Genomic DNA, 21,737 nt, shown 5'->3' on the forward strand with positions numbered 1-21,737 from the left:
TGAAAATGTGCAGAGTGACATGCTAAGCCTGGCATGCCAATGTGAGGAAATTTTTAAGCTTTGCAATGCTCCTCTGGGAAATTAAATATGCAAATTGCATCTTCAGAGAGGAAAAGGGCTAGAACTATAGTGCCACCTATTGGAAATGGCAATCCTAAAAGTCAATATCGAGACCTTTAACTAGCCTTGCCACACGACGTAGGCTAAAAGCCAACCAGAATCTCAATTTGCAAATTTGTGTTTCAGGGTGTTGAACCTCATCAGTGCAAAGTATGAGATCTGGTTTGGCTAGGTAGGTGAGAGGCGTCTGACCAGGCTCTAAGGAGTAACATTTCTCCTTGTGGAGAGTGACATAGCAAGCCTTGAATGTTACCCCTTGGAAAACCTTTTAATGTACGATGTCCTAAATCTTTATCATTCTTTGGTTTGTGTAGTAAGTTCTACATTGGCAATAATGGAGGAAGAAAATATATTTCTAATAGCACTTGTACCCTGAATTCACATACTTTTTGCTTTAAAACACATGAAAAAAGCATTTCTTTACATTCATTATTTGTTGGTGGGGGTTTTTTTAATACATTTTTTGTGTTTTATGCAAAAACTGCCTAAAAATGCTGAGTATGAAATTGGTTTTCTAAAAAGTTAGACCTAATGATTTGTGCTTCTGAAATGGAAAACAAATTGTGAAAAGGATGTGATGTGAGTTATTACAATCTAAAGCAGAACATGTTGGCTCCATCTAAATAATGGAAAATAAATAGTGCTCTCCTATGCGATGGGTTAAAAACTAATTTCCAATATATTAGTACTTTCGTGTTTGGGGATTCTTTATGGTATTAGACTAACATTAACTATTTGATGGAGAATAATTCACTATTACTGTCCTGGATTGCTGTATAGAGAGTTCATACACTTGTCTGTCCACAGTAGCATCTGACCTTCCCGGCCTCTGTTTACTCGCGGAGATGAACTGTGTATTGTGTTTTGTTTGCTTCTGTACAATGGGCTCAAACATGAAGCTGTCATGTGCTGCAGTAGCTGCCGGCCCTAACGGGAAGCCATCAGCAAAAAATGACCTATTGTTTAAATTAGGTTCTTGTGTTACATGTATTTATTTACGGTATTTATTTTTTTTGAATGTGGGAATTATTTTTTTTTTTCATATCGCGATAATTTTTAGAGCAAATTAAAATGAGTCATCTTGGAAGACATTTGATTGTTCATGGCAGTAAATGTCCATGTGTTGTTTACTGCACTAATAGTCTAAAAAGAAAAGCCCCGATGGCCAGTGTGAATATTGCAAGATTACTAATTTTGTTTTTGTTTGTCGAATAAATATCGTATTATAAAAAAAACTAATAGCGCAAAAAAAACAAAAACCCAGCACTGCAAAGTAACAGTGCTAACCACTGAGCCACCATACAGTGCTAACCACTGAGCCACCATAGCTGCCATATTACTGTCTAAAATACTACATGGCAATTATAACTTGTATTTAGCATTATACTTATTTTGTAGCATGAAACTTACTGTAATGAATTTACCCGAGGGACTTTGGAGTTGCACAAAAATTATCCGAATTTTGGTGTTTTTTCTGCCAGTCCTCACCAGCACCTGAAATGATCCTGAACATCTGCATATCAGTTGGCATAGTTTGTTCGCTATTGTGTAGACAGTAGTGATGGGCGAACATGCTCAGCACTAGTCGACCGAGCATCAGAGTACTTAGTCGAGTAGCGAGCAGTGCCGAGTATCATGTGGTGCTCAAATGCATGGATCCCGGAATTATCTGAGCCAGGCGCAGGGTGAGAGAAAAATGCTTGAGTTTGCCATTCACTTCCATTATGCCCGCTACTTGAGTCGAGCACGTCCGAGCGTCTGACCTGCTCGTTTCGAGTACCGAGCACTAGAGCATTTCAGTGCTCGATCAACAATAGTAGCCATATTAATTATTTGTTCATATACTGCCAATATTTTCCACTCATATCAGTCCCATTCCTTAGTGAGGTTCTAAATCCATTTTCCCGGGTGCACAGACACTCCAGGGCCAATTTCATTAGAAGCTACCTTATCAATATTTTTTGGGGTGCAGTATGGTAGGAAGCCAGAGTTCCCATACAAACACGTGCAGAACCTACAATCTCCATGCTTATGTTGTCCTTAGTCAAGTTTTGAGCCCAGGGCGCCAGCGTAGTAAGGCAGTATCGCTAACCCCTGAGCCACCGTGCTGCCCAATGGTCAGTGGCTTTGTAGCAATCAAACGCGTTTCAGTATTTCAGCGTTCACTGTGCAGATTCATAAACTTCCACCCTGCAGTTTGTCATGGACCCGCTAAACCTACGAGAGGTTCTCTCAGTCAAGTAGCAAATTGAATTCTTATAATGTGCATCATGAATGAGCCTTGTAAGATTTGATGAGGTGGAAAAAAAGAAAAGGTACTGATACCAGCATTGCTCGTGGCATCTTGCCATCTCTAATGCCTTTTTAATGGGGCAGAAGCTTGTAAACCCATTTGCAAAAATGCTGTTGTATTATCACACCAAGCAGGGTGGTAAATAAGTTTCTGCTCCAGCATCCAGCCATTCCTTTTCATCACACACATACGGCTGTCTGGAGGAAAGCTTCTATTTAATCACTGGATTACGATGTGAGTTTCCAGATATTTGTGTACATTCGAAATTGAGCTGAAAGGTAGTGTAAATCCACTTCATTAGCCCCATTATACACAATATACATTTTTTAGTATAATTCTAATTTCATGCTTTTTTAATGCAATTTGCTGGGGCTTTTTTTTTTTTTCTATTGAGTCTGGAAAAAAACAAAAGAAAAAGGAGTGCATGCTGCATTTTGGAAAAAAAAAGTGAAAACTTAAAAAATTCTCATGCAACAAAACCACTCCGCCCCAAAAAAGCAGAGAGTTATTTTTTTCTATTGACTGCCAGCTAAATTCTGGCCATAACAATTTTTTCTTCAGGAATTGTAAAAACGCAGTATTTATTTTATTAAAGCACTATATCCCCAATTCATGAACACCAGCATTGCTGATAAGGGGGTTTTAGTTAGAGGCACCTGATTCTTTAAGCGGATCATGCGTTTCTTGAGTGTTATGTGCCCCTGTGCACCGTGCCACAAATCTTATAAGTGATAGAAGGAATGAGGTTATCTGCGCTGCTGATCCAATACAATCCACAGTAACGATGTGGAGTAGAAACAATGCAGTTTATTCTCACAATGCGGTATAGTCACAACGCGTTTCGAACTTGAACTAACTTCTTCAACAGGAGACCCACAATAAACACACAGACTGGAGTAAGATTTGTGGAATAAGGTACACCACAACTCATCATGAATTAGACGAGCCGGCATCAGCCCTGCCCCAGCTCCGACAAAACTGTTATGAAAACGCATGGAGACGTTTTTTGCGCAACATCGCATTGCGCAAAAATGGAGCGACTTTTCAGTGTTTTAGGCCAGATTTCCGGTGTAAACACTGATGAATTGGGGCCTATGTGAAGACACACTGTAGGGAGGACAGGTTTGTTTTTGTACATTTTTGTAATTCTCATGAAAAAATTCTGGAGCAAATTTTCTTAAAAATCTTGATGTACAGTGTCAGACTCAATGACGTGTCGGGGTTGCTGGTAGGGATTTATAAGCAAATATAGTAGGAAGTTTTGATTTTATTGAGATCTGTGCAACGAATGATTGAAAGATGTAACTCTTTCGGATATTAAATTCATAATTGCAGATATTTTCCATCTTCTCCCATTTAGTAAAGCCTAAATTATACTAACTGACTAGAAGTGCGTTCATTCATACCACAACATCAGCACAATTGGGATGTATTCACATCTGCACTGGAGGCTCCGCCATCATAGATTCTGCTGAAAATACCAAACATATTAACCCAACATGCTGCACTATTTTTTTTTCCCGGTTAAATGCCATACCTCTTGACAGAAACCCAATGGACCCCCTATCACAACACACTGCATGCAGGCTAACACAGGCAATGAAGAGATAAGCCTGCAGCTGCATCTCCCTCCTCCCTCTCTAGTATTTACTGTTTTACTCTTTAAAGACTTGACCTATCTGATAGGAAAACTATATTGTGCTTCTATGCATTTCTCTATGTGTTGTAATGGGGAACGTCGGTGGCCTTCTTCATCCTCCTTGAGGCTCTTACGGCAAATAGACCCATTTTAAGATTGCAAATTATCCTTTTGAATTTAGTTGTAAATTTCTCATCATGGAAGGGTGAATGATGTCCGAGTCAATAGTCTAAAATAGATTTAAAAACATAATTTTAACCTAACGATTGTCCATTGAATGAAGAAACCGATGAGTTTCCCGTTTGGCTCGGTCACCAGCGGTTTTTCAAATAGTTTTCAGGCTCAAAAACATATTTGGCTGAAATTATACAGCCAGTGCCTGATACATGCTGCGTAATCCACAGGCAGCATGTCTCAGTTGTCAGGTTCCCTTTAAGTATTCATAGCTGTGATGGCGAAACTATTTTTCTCTGGCCAATCACTCATTGATTGTCAACCAGTAACCTACTTTTATCTCTTTTGTATGGCTACCTTAAGGAGGAGCTCTCACTGGATTTTTTTTTAAACTGAGTCCCTCCTCCAGTTGGTGCTGCCTCTCTGACATTGGAGCAGGTTTTATTTTTCATCAGTGCCCCTCCATTCCAAAGCTATGCCCCCACCTCTCCCGGTAATAATGGTGGAAATTCAACCAACCTGGCGTATGCCATAGAACTTCTCTGTGGGCATGCTCGTGTTCCGATTGGACAATGTTAGAGAAAGAGCACACGCCAACAATGAAGTTCTGTGGTAGACACCCAATTGATTCAAGGGAAAATATGAATCTTTACTTTCGGTGGGCATAACTTTAGAATGGAGGAACACAGAACAAGAAGAAGAAAACTGTTCCAGAATTAAGCAGAGCAGCACCATAATTTTTGAAAGAGTAGTTAAAGAAAAATGGTAAACTGCTACAAAACTGATTTCCAGTTGACTATTTCATAATTATTTTCAATGAGTTGTGTGGAGAGATTGTAATCACCTTGTTCTTCCTTATCGCCTCAATCTATTCCTTTATTCAGAGGTTTATGTTCATATATAGATGTAGTTAAACCAGAACAGTCATAATGCCTTAGCTGGAAATGATAGTGCTGTAAAATTCAATTAGCACGTTCTGTCAGGTGCAGATATGTCACTTCGGATAATAAATTACCTCCATTGAAATGACATTAGATAACCTTTTTTCCCGTTTTCTTTTTGCATTGTAAATCAGTTTAGGAATAAGCGATCATTTGTCAATACTCCTAAACCAGTCCTTTAAGTCTCTTAGGACAAGCAGCTCAATACTTAATCTAGTCTAATTGAACAATGTAAAGAGTAATAGTTAGCCCGTGTTTTGTCACTGTAAAGAATCTGTCAGTGTTGCAGGTAAATGCTTGTGTTGTGTCCTTCACGCAAATATACCAGATTATCCTCAATAAGTGGACTTGTATTGGTCAGACATTATATCTTTTGAATGGGAGCTAATGATGTTTTGTGAATTTGAGTACGGACCCCTCTACATTACAAATACTCATAGTGTTCTTAAGAATTTATCTCAGGATTGATATTACGGGGGAGCGATATTGGGGGTAAATATTGCTAGAATATGTTACCCATGTCTGAGTTACATGGGTCTGACCACGGTGAACCCTTCTGATCTCTAGAAAAAAGTTGCAGAGGCGCAAGGAAAGAACAACAATGCTTCTCCTCACAATGGTTCTACTTAACTTTCTATTGACCCCGAAACGTTGAGCCAACATAGTCAGAGAGGAGAGAGGAACTGGCATGGCACAATCCTAGTTACCACTTTGTTTTTCTGATTTGAAGGTATTCAAAGAATGATAGGTGTTTGTCAATATTAATGTTTTTTCACTGGTGGGAGAGATTTAAAGGGATGTTTCCATTTCTAAAAATTACATCTAAATGAATATTGGATAATTCACATCAGTGTCCAGACACCTTTTATATTCTAGAGAAACAGATGTTGTGTAGAGGGGAGCAATTTAGTTTGAGGTGTCCTGGTCTTACTTCAGTCTCATCCTCTGTTGCAGCCGGCCTTCACTTCTGTTGCCGGCATCCTCCACGCCTTTGGCCTCTTACTACACCCTAAAACTCAGTCACTTGACTTCAAACAACTTCCTAACGTGCACCACAACACCGTGATGTCACGGGGTCTAGTAAGCACCAGGATGCCGGGTGAAAATTGGCTGCAAAGGATAACCAGACTGGACACTGGACCAGGGCATCGCCAATCAATATGTTCATCTCTAATTTGCCACATAAAAAAAACTAGAGACTATGCTACTGAGGTTCGGTTTGTGGGCCTAACTCGCTCTTTTAAGGTGTGTTCCAAAATAGTGATGAGCGAGCACACTCGGGTACGCCGCGAGTATCATGGGTGGATCGAGCGGCGTGGTAGAGACCCCACCCTGCATGTTTTGCAGCTGTTAGTCAGCCAATAAACATGCAGGGATTGCCTGCCATACACGGTAATGCCGCAGACGTGTTGGCTACAGCATTACCGTGCATGTCAGGTAATCCCCAGGGACTCGAGCAAGGCTCTTGAGCACCCGCTATACTCAATGCGTACGCGAGCAACCAGATGTCACTCGAGTGGCGCGCATGCTGGCTCATCACTATTCCAAAACCTTTGTGATTGTAAGCTCTACAGCTGGCCCAGGTATTTGGCAGATCTTCCTGGTCATGTAATGGTTCATCCCCGGCTTCCATTTGCTTCATAAGGAGTCAGATTTGAGATTCTAGAAACTGTGCAAGCTGGGTGACTTCTGTAGTAAGAGCTGTGATCGCCCACTTCCTGTAGCCATCATTGTTCAGAAACGGTCGAGTGGATGACAGATGGCTTTTGCTTTTCTCAGTATCGGATCAATTGATGTTTTGGAACAGTATATATAAAAGGTTTTAGTTGATGTTTGTTTTTGTTTTTTTATTTTAACAAAAAAAAAAAGTTAAGATCTGTTTAAAAAAAATGGCCACACGTTAAATGGAGACTATTTTTTTTTTATTTTTTTTTATCGTGAATGTTCTGTCTTACTATTGACCTGGGGGATTATTCTGTTCAATGTTATTCATGTAGGCTAAATATTTTCTGTTTTTTACATTGACAGAGGGTCATGTAGACCACCAGAGCTTGACGTGTCTGTATTGACTCTCTTCTAGTTATCCGTACAGTGAAGACAGCAGTCAGGGAAAGCAATACATGAATACACGATGTCCAGCGTGGTGCGATCGAATACTAATGTCTCACTCTGCTAAAGAACTTCTTTTAAAGGTAAAGCCCTCTATGGTGTAATAAATTGTTTATATGAATACATTTACCCATTAATTCTGCTATGATAAAACTAGGGTCTTTGCTATAAATGTAGAACACTTTTGGGCATTTTAAAAGATTAAACTGTGTGGACCTGCTGGATTTCTGGTCGCATCATATACCGCAATGTATGGTGTCGGCAAACTGATGTAAAAATTTGGTTGAGCTGATTGGATTGATACATTTTTGTTAGAAAAGTTTCAGTAAATCTTCCATGTTATCCATTGAAATCCCTGGTGTGTGTTTGTATGCACAGGCGTGCAGTGGGTGGTCCTATCAGTGATTGACAGGCTTCCCTGTATTACTGTGCATGCAGAACTAGCTGTCAATCACTAGTAGGACCGCCCACTGGGCTCGTATGCATACAAACACCAGGGATTTCAATGAATAAAATACAAAATATACTGAATCTTTAACAACAAACTGATACCATTCTGCTCCGCTTCTCCTTCTGTATAGCATACGGTCCACAGATATTCCTGCATGTACAATGTGGTAAAGTGAACGCAGCACTTTCTTTCAAATTGCAAGGTATAATAATTGTTCCATTTATTCACATCTACTCAAACTGACCAAAACCTCACCTTTTTGGATTGCGGAGCAATAAACAGAACAACTATACCTTGCAGTTTCAAAGTGTGTCAAGTTATTGGTTTCTATAAGGGGTAGAACCCGACTTGAGCACCGTGCACTTGGACTTGAGTGCTGTGTCCCCTTTTCTGCATTTACAATGTGACAGGTTCCCTTTAAGGCCAAATTCACATGTCCATGTTTCAAAAGAATAGTATGTGAATGACATGTGAAGATAGCCATAGATTAGAATTAGTGATGAGCGAGCGTGCTCTTTTAGCCGAGCATGCTCAGGTGCTTTCCGAGTATCTTTGGCGTGCTCGTATATTATGTTCGAGTCCCTGCGTCTGAATGATTTACAGCTGTAAGACAGCCTCAACAGATGTGATTATTCCTTAACAAACAGGCAATCCCTGCATGTGTTGAAGCTGTCTTACATCTGTAAATCATGCAGACGCAGGGACTCGAACATAATATACGAGCACGTCAAAGACACTCATTTAAAGGGTTAAACGAGCACGCTCGCTCATCACTAGTTACAATGTGTAAAAAAAAATTAAATTAAAATAAAATTTGATAACACATGTTTGAGAAAAATGGACAGCAAGTCACAGTCGAATCACACAAATTTTTGCATTACGTGACTTTTGAGGTTACCATTCAACACTGAACTTAAACTCACTACGCATAATCTGTGCATTAGTATTGAGTAATCCAAAGACATACTAATAGGAATTTTAGATTGTGAGCCTCAATGGAGGCAAACAAAATAATTGGGAATTTTGCTAGTATTTTAGAAAAAAGCATCTTCTTAATATTCCTTATTTCATATGTTTTTCTTTAAACTGGTTTAATCCCATCACTCCAGTGCCACTGCTTCAGTGGTCTAATCCGGGACCAACAGTCCTATTCTTCAGTTACCTGACAGCAGAGGCCAGTGATTGGCTGCAGTGTTCAGATGACGGAAGCAGGACGTAATCACTTCCCTTTCATTGGTCATGTGACCCTGCAGCCATTTCCTGTTCTGTGTAAGTTGCTGTTTGTGGCAGTCAGTATCCTGATTTTGATGCAGGCAGCAAAACCTGTATTACATTGTTTTTATTCTTTCACTAGTGCCCATAAATAAGCATTTCTAATAGAAGAATACGCTGTTGACCCTAAGAGCTACCTCTCTGATGTCACCTCTTTGCTGTCCAGAATCCCAGAGTGTCTATCCGTCTTATCCTTCTCATCACACTTCCTAAATCTCAATGTGGACTAAACTGAACTCATCTTTCCTCCATCTCCCTGAACTCCTTACCCGATCTATCTATCACAATAATTGATATCATGCTTTAACCTGTACCACAAGTTCGCTGGCGTGGAGTAACCCTCGACTCTGCTCTAACCTTGAAATTGCACATCCAAGATCTCGCCACCTCCTGCCTCCTCCAACTCAAAAATATTTCCAGTATCCGTCAATGCCTCAACCCTCAATCTACTAAAATGTTAGCACATGCCCTCATCATCTCCCACCTCGACTACTACAATATCCTCTTCTGTGGCCGCCCTGCTAACACTCGCGCACCTCTCCAGTCCGTCCTTTACTTTGCTGCGCGATTAATACACCTCACTACTCCTGTGCTTTTCCCCCCTGCAAATCCCTTCATTGTCTCCCAATTCCCCAACATATACAGTTCAGACTACTAACACTGAGCAACAAAGCTGTCCATAATCTGTCTCCTCCATATATCTTCAAATGAATCTCCTGATATCTTCCAACATGTAATCTCCGGTCCTCCCAAAACCTCCTCCACACTTATATGTTCCTCACCCCACAGCCTCCAAGACTTCTCCCAAGTACTGCCCTTTTTCTGGAATTCTGTGCCCCAACACGTCCGATTGTCCACCACATTTGGACACTTTCAGATGGAACTTGAAAACCCATCTCTTCAAGAAAGTTACAGCCTGCAATAAACCCACCTCACCACCACCGGAGCTGCCGTAATCTTCCTAATTTATTACCTTCCCCATCACCCTGTAGGCTGTAGGCCCTCAAGGTCAAGGTCCTCTCCTTTCAGTACCAGTCTATCATTGTTAGTTTCTTGACTGTATTTTGTATGTAACCCCTTCGCAGGGAATCAATGGTGCTCTGAAAAAAAGAAATAATTTTAGCAGACCGAATTTGCACAAGTCAACCATATTCTATTTTTTTCTTGCCTATCGCTTTTGTTAGATGTACCACTTTACCAAATGTTCTCTGTAGGCTTTCTATAAAATGCAGAGCGAGTACCCTGTGATCTAGTCTGAAACAAGGTGCTGATCCAGCAGTGATCATAATCAGGATTGCATCGAACGTGCTGTGCCCTGTCTGTGCTCGGAAAATGGATGGTCTTCACAAATTAGCACACAGCATGTGCAGCTCCGCGCGCTAGGCGTTACAGATTGTACAGACATGGGGCTGTAAACAGCTTTCATGCTGCACCATCTATCATGCCATGCTCGGTTACCTCACCATCATGTTATTTTATGCTTCCTGAGCCCTAAAACACCAAAGGTTGCCCACCGCTTGCGAGTCACGTTGACGCCTGATAGCATGCAGTAATGAATGCTCAGCCAAGTGTGCCCTGTTCCTGCTTGTGCAGTGCTGTAATTTGTTTATCTGTCTAAAGATTATACAGTTGGAAATCCACAATTTTATGCTGCCTTTCTAAATTATCAAGTCTCTTTTTGATGAATGCTTTTCCACTTGCAAAGGAAGTGCCATTATGATCTTGAAATATTGGAAAGTGCTCATGCATACAATGCGGGAAGGTTATGTTTTCTTCTATGATTTTGGCAGGCAATCATAATATAAAGTAAACCTGACCTTAAGCCAGTCTAATGCATTAACATAATTTAGTTTTTAAGTCCAAACACTGATGTATATATTACACTCTTATTCATTCAAACTTGACTGATTTGAACTGGGAAAAAAATAATAATAACGGCTGACATGTCGACAATGCATGCAGCCAGAGGTTTTTTGGGTTTGGAATTTTTTTTTTTTCACGTCTCTAATATCAAAATAATCTTTTCTATTAGATATTTAGCAAGCAAATGCAATTTTAAATCTTTGGGTTTTTTCAACGCTCTTTATCCTTCGTTCTTGTGCATTGAGCGAGGCTATGTTCACACAGCGCTTTTGTTGCATTATTTTTTTCTGCAGAAAAAAAGCTGCGTTTTACAATAGCAGCAAAAGCGGAGATTTCAGAAATCTCATGCACGTGCTTGATTTTATTTTTTTTTTTGACGATTGAATTTGAGAACTGCAAAGTTTTTGAAAACTGCGGCATGTCAATTTTTAGCGTTTTTCCAGCTGTTTTTCATACACAGAAAGCAATGGGACAGTACAGAAGCACTGCAAAAAAAACTGATGAATAAAAGTAACTTTATTAAACATGTACTGTAGTCAAATCACACTTTATCCACTGCAAAAAGCCACTAAAAACACTCAAAAACTGCATTTTGAACTCCGCATCATACTGCTAAGGCTATGTGCACACAGTGCTTTTTTTTGTGTGTTTTTGATGCAGTAAATCCACACGGAATTGGCCCCAAAAACGCATTGCAAACCTTATCCCAGCATTTCCTATCAGGATTTTTCCTTACAGAATTTCATGTGCGGAAAAAGAAGCAGCATGTCCATTCTCTGCGCGTTTTTGCCTGCGTTTCTCCTATACAATGCATTGGAAAAAACACATGGCAAATCCACAGGCAATAACGCACAAAATTTTTTAAAAAAATGCATCAAAAACACGCGGAATTTCTGCAGCATTTCTGCAAGGTTCTGCATGTCTTGGCATCAAAAACGCTGCAGAAATTTCTGCAAGCAAATCCTGAACGTACGCATATAACCTAAGAGAGCAGGTTTTGGCTGCAAAAACTGTGCATGTGAATATAGCCTAAACGTTGGCTAGAAATAAGATGATTATCATTAACAACCACAAGAAGTTTACCTTCATTAATGATTTGTTTTTAGGCAAAATTATAAATTCTGACCGGTTGAACTTTAAACAAACATTTAGAAGACTTATCGTTTATCCTAAAGGGTACATTCACAAGTGCAGAATTTTTCATAATTGCAAGTGGAATATCTACGTTGGCTTCCATGTGGGTGGAATCCCTAGTGGAAATAGATCTGTGCTGTGGTTTTTACATTCACAATATGTCAATTTATGCTGTGACTTATCACACAGATTTCATATTTACAATGTGAAGGGGGAAATCTGGGACTAATTCACATTTACCAAATCCAGATTTTCTTATCCAGATTCTTATCCAGATTCAGGGCCAAATCCTCAATGGAAAATTTTTACGTGTGAATTTATCCTAAAAATGTTTGTCATTAAAATGTGCTAGTTTACGCCTTCATCTGAGTCAACAGTCACGCATGGTCCGCATACACACTGTAAGACCCCTTCTTCTTTTTTTCAATATGTCCTTTGTTCATTCCACTTGCATACGGTGCAATGCGATGAGGTTTACTTTTTGGAGACCAGGACTTTTTCTACTTTTGCCTTCAAATTTAAGGCTTTTTTTCCATGTTCACATTTTTTTAATATACTGGTTTACTCTGTGTAAAAATTAGAAAATCAGCTTTAGACCACTGCAGCCACAAGCAGCACACGTGCACCAACCAAACTTACACTTGTAAACCCCTTTAAAAATATTGCTAAATATTCCTTTCTTTTTTCTATTGAAACCAGTAAATACTGTCAAGGGAGTTTCAGTACAAAATGGCTGCTCAAACCAAGCACAGCACCTTGTAGGGGACATAACCATAATTAAAAAAATCAAACTTTAGTGTCCAAATCTGTTGCTGTGTTTGACAGAATAATGATCCTCTCTGTGCACCTTTGCCATTGGCAAGCAGTTCAGTGCACCTTCCTAATGACTTATTTTAGTTCTCTTTCCGCCCCCTGTTTCTTGATTGACAGCTCTGGTTTTATCATTCACAAATTTAAATACAGAATGACTTCTGGCAAACGCATTAATGAATTTTGAATTTACGATTGCAATTAGCTCTGAAGGTGCTGTGTTTGGCTTGAACAGTAATTTTGTGCCGATAGACCATGTAAAATGAGCACAAAAAGTGTCTGTATGGGCATAGGCACAGGTTTTTTTTTTCAGGCGAATTCCGTCTGGAATTCGGTTAAAGAGGCGTTGCAAAACCACCGCTAAAAATAATATATATATTGCACAGCAACGTCAAAATGACATTGCTGTGCACATGTTCTGTCTTGGGTTACTTTTTTAAATCGCTTCAAGGTTTCTGCTCCCTGAAGCAGTTAGAAGAAGGAATATGTTCATTATTTGGACAGCTTCATATGCTTGAAAGAACAAAGCAAAATTTACTGAAAAGAGAGCGGGCAGGATGGATAGAAAGGGGGAGGGATATAAAAATAAGTTTATGTTCTGTATGTATGTTTAGGTATGTTTATGTAAGTTGGAATCCTGAAGGAGGTTTTCTTCATTGTTATATGTCGGGTCGCAGTGGCGAGGGCGGTGGTTCTTGGAGTTGGTGTTTAAATTCTGTTGGGGGGGGATCAGATGGAGGATTCCCCCTGTAAGTATTGAAGTAATAATGGGCGATCTGACACTTAATGGGGCTCTGGACGGGGGTGGACCCTCTGAGCCGGTGGTTTGGTGTTAATTCTCACCACGGAACGTGGTTTGGTGCCCTTAGGCTTAGGCTTCATGACTGAGGGTAAAAAAGGATGGTTATAAGTTAAAAGTAATTGCTGGAGGTGTGTCAGATTTTGATAGCTCCAAGGACCTCCCCTCTTTTAAAGGTAATGGTTATTTGTCATTGTATTATTTGTTAAATAAATGTCTGCTGTGGCTAATTTGGCCAATTTATCCAAAGAAATAGGTCTCCGTGTTTGATTATGAAAAATGGTATTGGGGGGGGAAGGGGTTTAAAAAGTCAGCTATAAGGGGAAGTAATTGCGATTCGGCCATACCAGGTCAAGACGCTGGGCGAAGACCCTTTAGGAGAACGACCGCCTGTGTTTTGCTGAAGTGTATCTGCCCGGAAAAACTCAGCAGTTCCCTCGTCTACATGTTCAATCATAAAGTGCTAAAACCTTCTCTGTGCAGACTGGAAAATGGCATCCCTGTCCAGAATATCTAACGTTATTGTAAGACGGCACATTATTGATTTTACCTGTTATACATTGTTTTTCAGTCTGAAAATGATGAAAGGATAGTGATTTATGACAGCATCGGGCCAAATATCTGCATGGGGGACCACAAGGTAAAGTACAGCTTTTATTTTACTTTTTGTTTCTATTCCGCTTGATCAAATCAAAGAGCCAGCTTATAGAATAATTACATTTTTAATTTTTATTTTGTAAATCAATAGTACACGCGAAAACATCTATTACTTTCTTCCAAAACTGATCAGTCATTGTCAAAATTCTTAATTCTGATGTAAAATCTGTATTCAGTGAAGTCAGACTTTCCCATTACTGAGATAGGAGATGGCAGCTGCTACGGATACCATTCTATGTCGATGGAAGTATGGAGGAGCTTAGAGACAGAGATCCTTCCTCCTCCATCCTTCCATCTACATAGAATGGTATCTATAGAAACTGCCATCTCCTGCAGATCCTCAATTGAAAGCCATAAGATGGGTTAAGTAGTTTCAGGGCTTTACTATTTGTCCTGATGAAGAAGTGGCATACTGCGAAACGCGTTGACAAACAGATTTTATAACTCTTCGATCCTGGGATCCACTATTGAACACCCTGGATCCAAAATGCCGATATCATTGGCAGCACAACATAAAACCCCGAAACTCCTTTACTCCTCTTCTTCGGCTCAGTAATGCGTCTGATCTGAACTGTCAATCATTGGGAGCTGACCGGCCTCCCCTGTCCTCAGCAAATAGGAAATTGGAAGGGAGGGGAGCGATGCACTCCTAAAGTATGATGATGGGACAAACGTTTAATGTGCCCCAATTTTATTTTTATTTTTTCATTTTATTTTTCCACATTAGTGGTCTGATTATCTTGATGCATCATTCCAAGTTGTATTTGCCTGAACAATAAGCCATTAGGATAGTGTGAATGACTACTGCAATTCTAGACAGGGTGTCACCAATTAATCTCAAAAGTCCCCCTAGCTTGGTCATTTATATATGCACAGGCTTTTCAAATTAATACCACTTCACCAACGCAAAGACTAGGTGATATTTATTGCATACCCTTTTATGTCACGAGCAGTGACAGCAATATTTTGGCCAGCAAAAAACTTTAAGCCATGTGCAATATCGAGGACCACCATGACTGAGTTGGTGGAATGGCATTTTCTATGCTTGGCATTCACACCACAAGAAGGTTTCGCCCTAAACCACTAATTGCACAATCTGATTTAGGTCGGTGGTGGAGGATGTTTTTGGAAAGTATTGGATATGCACAGGGTAGGTACAGGTCCCAGAAGTGAAGACCAGCAATTGACTTTTGGCAAATCATGTTGGTACCTCATTTACAATAGGTAAAGGGCTCTGAAAAGTTCTTCAAACTGCATCACTGATAGATACAATTTATTCCAGCAGAAGTTCTGGACTTCTGTATTTGCTGCACATGGGGGCTGCTACATAATTACACTGCTCAAAAAAATAAAGGGAGCACTCAAATAACACATCCTAGATCTGAATGAATGAAATATTCTCATTGAATACTTTGTTCTGTACAAAGTTGAATTTGCTGACAACAAAATCACACAAAAATCATCAATGGAAATCAAATGTATTAACCAATGGAGGCCTGGAAAACACACTACAGGCTGATCCAACTTTGATGTAATGTCCTTAAAACAAGTCAAAATGAGGCTCAGTATTGTGTGTGGCCTCCACTTGCCTGTATGACCTCCCTACAGCGCCTGGGCATGCTCCTGATGAGGTTGCGGATGGTCTCCTGTGGGATCTCCTCCCAGACCTGGTCTAAAGCATCCGCCAACTCCTGGACAGTCTGTGGTGCAACGTGACGTTGGTGGATGGAGCGAGACATGATGTCCCAGATGTGCTCAATCGGATTCAGGTCTGGGGAACAGGCGGGCCAGTCCATAGCTTCAATGCCTTCATCTTGCAGAAACTGTTGACACACTCCAGCCACATGAGGTCTGGCATTGTCCTGCATTAGGAGGAACCCAGGGCCAACCGCACCAGCATATGGTCTCACAAGGGGTCTGAGGATCTCATCTCGGTACCTAATGGCAGTCAGGCTACCTCTGGCGAGCACATGGAGGGCTGTCCGGCCCTTCAAAGAAACGCCACCCCGCACCATTACTGACCCACTGCCAAACCAGTCATGCTGAAGGATGTTGCTGGCTGCAGATCACTCTCCACAGCGTCTCCAGACTCTGTCACGTCTGTCACATGTGCTCAGTGTGAACCTGCTTTCATCTGTGAAGAGCACAGGGCGCCAGTAGCGACTTTGCCAATCCTTGTGTTCTGTGGCAAATGGCAAGCGTCCAACACGTTGTTGGACTGTGAGCACAACCCCCATCTGTGGACATCGGGCCCTCATACCACCCTCATGGAGTCGGTTTCTAACCGTTTGTGCAGACACATGCACATTTGTGGCCTGCTGGAGGTCATTTTGCAGGGCTCTGGCAGTGCTCCTACTGTTCCTCCTTGCACAAAGGCGGAGGTAGTGGTCCTACTGCTGGGTTGTTACCCTCCTACGGTCCCCTCCACATCTCCTGGTGTACTGGCCTGTCTCCTGGTAGCACCTCCAGCCTCTGGACACTACGCTGACAGACACCGCAAACCTTCTTGCCACAGCTTGCATTGATGTGCCATCCTGGATGAGCTGCACTACCTGTGGGTTGTAGAGTCCGTCTCATGCTGCCACGAGTGTGAAAGCACAACCAACATTCAAAAGTGACCAAAACATCAGCCTGAAAGCATTGGTTCTGAGATGTGGACTGTGGTCCCCACCTGCAGAACCACTCCTTTATTGAGGGTGCCTTGATAATTGACAATGATTTCCATCTATTGTCTATTCCATTTGCACAACAGCATGTGAAATTGATTGTCAATCAGTGTTGCTTCCTAAGTGGACAGTTTGATTTCACAGAAGTTTGATTTACTTGGAGTTATATTCTGTTGTTTACGTGTTCCCTTTATTTTTTTGAGCAGTGTACATTTGGTAGTCCCTTCTTTTTCCTTACATGTTTGAATGTGGAAAGGAAGTTTCTAGAAACCAGTCTAACCCGTTAATATTTTACAGGAAATGCATCTGCTTCATTCTCAAAAAAATGGCCTGTATAGTCTTTTTAATATGTAGTGTTTTTAAAAGGAACCTGTCACCTGATTCATGCTGATCAAAACCATGAACCAGAGCCTGTCAGCAGCAGACTAGTCCGGCGCCACCCCTGGCCGGCTCTTCCCAGCACTGCTATAGGTGATTGACAGGTCTCTTTCATCTCACAGGTGCGTTTTAGAAGAAAACATATCTGATTTCAATCGTACAGCCAGGCTCTGATTTATGCTGCCCGCACATTGGGCAGCATGAATAGAATGACCTGTTCCCTTAAGCATTGGAGAATTCAATAACAATAACTAAATGGAAGGGCTAAAGGTTAAAGTCAAGAACTTATTAAAGGGAACCTGTCATCTTATTCATGCTACTAAACGTTCAATTGCGGCCAGGTATATTTTTCTCACATATCGGTAAGACCTGTCAATCACCTCTAGCAGCCCTGGGAAGAGCCAGCCAGGGGTGGAGCCAGACTAGACTTGTGCAGCCAGACTAGACTTGTGCAGCCCGGCTCTGATTCATGCTGACTGTAGTTTGGGCAGCATGAATCAGATGACAGGTTCCCTTGACTTCAACCATAAGTCTATGTATTAAGTCATTTTGTTGAACTCTCCCATTATATTGAGTTTTTGCTTTACTTTTGAACATATGAGATAGGAACCTTCCATATTTAATGAAGTTTTCTCGTTTTTTTCTGTCCAGCCTGTCTTCCTGTCCTTCCGAATAGGCGCTGGGGCAGGTAAAGCTAATGCACATGTGCACAAGTGTTGTATCGTGCAGTGATGTGGTGGTAAATATCCATTTCTTTTCTAATTTTTTCTTTTATTTCTTTTACTTTAATTTAGTAGTGTGATTTATTTTTCATTTTATTTTTTTTCTGTCTTTCTGCATGTTGGTCTGATGTGTTCTTTGACACAATTTCAATTTATTAACGAAATCTGCCTGTTTGACAGGGAAAAGATGCCAACTCAATGAAAAGATCTACCGAGAGACCACTCTGTGAGGATGCCCACCTGCAGTATAGCGGACTCCTTGATCGGTCCTCACGGCTACATTTGTACAGTACGGATCATCCTCTAGGCTTCATCTTCCCAACCAGGCTCACATACCTCACTATCTCTCGTACGGTTACGTAACATCCAGTAGAAACATATGGATACATGTATATATAATTTTTTTTTTTTTTTTTTACATCACTGTTGTGTTGCCAAAACGCTAGCAAGACAATGCATATCTGACAATCTCCTCTGTTATCTTGCGGCATCGCAAAACGGAAGCAGAGTTTGCGCACGCACGGTCACTTTGTGGAGGTTAATCGACAAGGGGGGGGTGTGGACAGTGCAGTGCCTGGCGCCTTCATTTCTATAAGGGTTAAACCTTTCCTGGCTGGATCAATCAATGTCATTTCCAAATTATGCCCACTACATGCCGGTGGAAATCCGCAAGCGGCCCCGTTATCACTTTTCACCATCCCCTGCTTATATTTCAAACTCTAATGACGTCCATAAAGGCTTGAAGTTTGGCAGCAGATGGGAAGATTCAATAGGCGTCACCAGGATATTGGTGGTTTTTAATACATTTTCGTTGCTGACTGCGGCCTGTGTGCCTAACGTTAGGCTAGATAGGGGTGTAGCCACTAAAGTGCAATAATCATAAAATGACCATTTAAATCAATAGCCATTACCAAAAGTCAATGGCGTCACACTCTAGATCTAACACCCCCTTTCCACCTCCCGTCTTCCCCCCATGCCACCTTCATTTTTACTGTTTTTAGAACGAATTTTTCAACATCCATGTTATTTACTACACTGCCATTTAACATGGGTTTTTTTTCCAAGTCACACAGCAGCTGCTTTTCATTTTTTTTATATATATATAATATATATATGAATATAAAAAAATATATATATATACTTTTTAAAATAATTTATAAATCTTACCAAAACCTATGCTAAGTATTCTTTCCAGTACTGGCGCATGTGCCATATCAGTAACGAACAGTCGGGAGTAGCAGTTTTTAGATATCTATATATAATTCTATATGTACATCAGCAACCAAAATTTCTATGTAACCTTTTTTGTGTCGTCCTCCTTGATACGAAAAAAAAATAAATACCCACCATAGTCGATACAATACGTATATATACAGTAGCAGTTTTCACTTTATTACTCTTGTAATAAATTATTTGTATGTGACATTGAGGACTGAATGTGAAGTTTCTAGCTAGATTTGGGTGTATCTTTTAAAGGTTTTGTAAACTTTTTTTTTTTTTTGTCATATTTTTTTTTTTTACTGTATCATGGTGCCAATTACTCTCTCTATACACAGTGATGACATGGGAGACGCATTATATAGAGTTTCTAGATTAGTTAAGGTAGTGTCAAGTTTTAGAATTTTTTTTTTTAGGACAAAAAAAAGTCACTTTTGGCAGGTGACCCTCCCCAACCCCCAACACCCCCGTCTACATCATGTAAAGGTGATTAGAGAGTTTTTACTATTAATTGTATTCAGAACACTACAGTTTTAAAGGATTATGTGATTGCATTAGATTTAAAGCTCGATATATATATTTTTGGTATAAATCACTACTATTTGGAAATTTTATTCTATGTCCTCTTGCAGAATCGGTCTTCCCAGATGCATATTTGTTAGTGTGTTAATAGACGGAGACTGTATTTTGCTAACGTGCCATGTTCGTTGTAATAGCATCACAAAAGTGTGTTTCTGCAAATGAAAAATTCCACCGATAGATGTGTGAATCGCCTTTAACATCATGGGCTATCTGGTTCTCAACTTCAAGCAATAAACTGTTTATTGTGGCAATCTGGTCTCCTGTTGTATTTTTTGTTGTTTTGTACTATGTCCTTGATGTTGTTGGTCTCTTACCATAAATGTGTAATTTTCTTACCAGGTGTTATCTGACTATCGCTGAGAGCCTCCCAACTGTTATACACGGAATAAATACATTTCTTCATGGATTTAAACACAACATGGTGATTGCCGCATTTTTATCCTTTGTGGACTACTCTGTTGTATGATTGATATCACTGGTGCCCAGTTGGTCCATTTGACTTAGAAGACTCTCTCGGCTTTCAGTCCTTTTCACGGGACTATTTTTCAAAGTAACAACATTCTAATAGTGGTCAGAGATTCTGGTCAATGTGTTCAGGATATAGTCTAGTGGCCATAGTTTTTGTGACGGGCGTAGATCTGTAAGTCAACGAGAGAAGATGAATTCTTCATAGTTTGCATACAACTTCCACAACAAATGTCACTAGTTTTAATATTGCTACTCTCTTTTTTCCTCTATATATAGCTTTAGTTAGGTGTTTCCAGGTATAGGACTTGGAGTGAGATGATTAAGAGAAACTGCCAGGGATAGACTAGTCCATGTAATGTGGATCGTACCCATGGAAAATCATCATTGCAATAAATTCAATATCTGGCTGTATCATTAAGCTGACCGTACACATTACACTCATGGGCTATCCTATTTTGGTGTAATGAACTGACAACCATCTAACTCTCCATCTGCAGATATGCACGCTTGGCTGATTTCAGCATGCATGTTTGTGGAGAAGTTTAGCACCATAGCGTTTAGCCAGACTGCTTTTATTTGCACTTTTAGCATAACTCCATGTGAAAATGAAACATCTCAGGTGTGATAGCTAGAGATGTGCCATTTAAAAGTTGGGGGTTCATCCTGGTGCTAAACGCCAAACACTGACTTCCCCCAGAAGTCCGTTGCAATGTTTGGAGTTCCAGGAGAAGTCCCGGGGGGAGAGAGAATTTTCCAGCTCAAAAGTTCAGGTCTCCATTGTTTTCAATGAGGTTCTGGTTCAAGTTCGGGAACAGTTGTGGTACCCGAACCGAACTTTGGAATGAAGTCCGGGTCTGGTACCAGAACCCAAACTTCCACGGGTCCACTCATCCCAAGTGACAGCAACTGACCTCAGTATCCACCCTCAAAACCACAGCACCTTTTGGGTAGGGAATGGTATTTTTTAGACTCTACATCCGTGGTGTTGCCTCTGAGAGTGATGATAATTAAATGGTTTCTCTATATTAATGGGTAATTGCCAGCATTTAAAGGATATCTTGTGGATCGGTGGGGAATGACCACTGGGACCCCCACTACATCTCCAACAGTCTCATAGACAATAAATGAAGCAGGGGCACTGATTCGTTACGACAGGTGCTCTCAGGATCGGTGGGGATCCTAGCATTTGCAACCCCACTCATCTGCAAGTTATCACTTATCCTTTGAATGTTGGTAAAAACTCTTTGAATATTTCTTAGTTGGGGTCAAACTGCTGAAAGTTATCATCATAGAAGTCCCATATTCCCTGTTTGCCTTAAGAAAAAGCCTATACAGATGTGAGCCCGCTCCGTAATTTTTTTTTTCTGTAGGAAATAGAAAAACAGCAGGCACTCACTGGAGTAAAATAAAAATGGTGGACTTGGGACCCCTGTTTTTGTGA

General features: G+C 40.5%; 1 protein-coding gene across 3 annotated transcripts in view; it reads left to right on the forward strand.

Moving 5' to 3' along the window:
* The window catches only part of INPP5A (inositol polyphosphate-5-phosphatase A), a 452,670-nt gene extending 432,901 nt beyond the window's left edge, over window positions 1-19,769 (forward strand). For 2 of the 3 annotated variants that reach the window (XM_073685120.1, XM_073685122.1), the window contains exons 13-16: window positions 7,248-7,359; window positions 14,177-14,245; window positions 17,958-17,994; window positions 18,209-19,769. In XM_073685120.1, coding sequence (XP_073541221.1) covers window positions 7,248-7,359; window positions 14,177-14,245; window positions 17,958-17,994; window positions 18,209-18,258 — 268 coding nt within the window. In that variant the 3' untranslated portion in view covers window positions 18,259-19,769. Of the gene's footprint in view, window positions 1-7,247; window positions 7,360-14,176; window positions 14,246-17,957; window positions 18,046-18,208 lie in introns of all 3 variants that reach the window. The other variant, XM_073685121.1, reaches the window with a different exon arrangement.
* The last annotated feature ends 1,968 nt before the right edge of the window (window positions 19,770-21,737 follow it).

The sequence above is a fragment of the Phyllobates terribilis genome, unplaced genomic scaffold (genome assembly GCF_046119375.1).
Source record: "Phyllobates terribilis strain yellow unplaced genomic scaffold, ASM4611937v1 Scaffold_5__5_contigs__length_657084704, whole genome shotgun sequence".
NCBI classification, from domain to species: Eukaryota; Metazoa; Chordata; class Amphibia; order Anura; family Dendrobatidae; genus Phyllobates; species Phyllobates terribilis.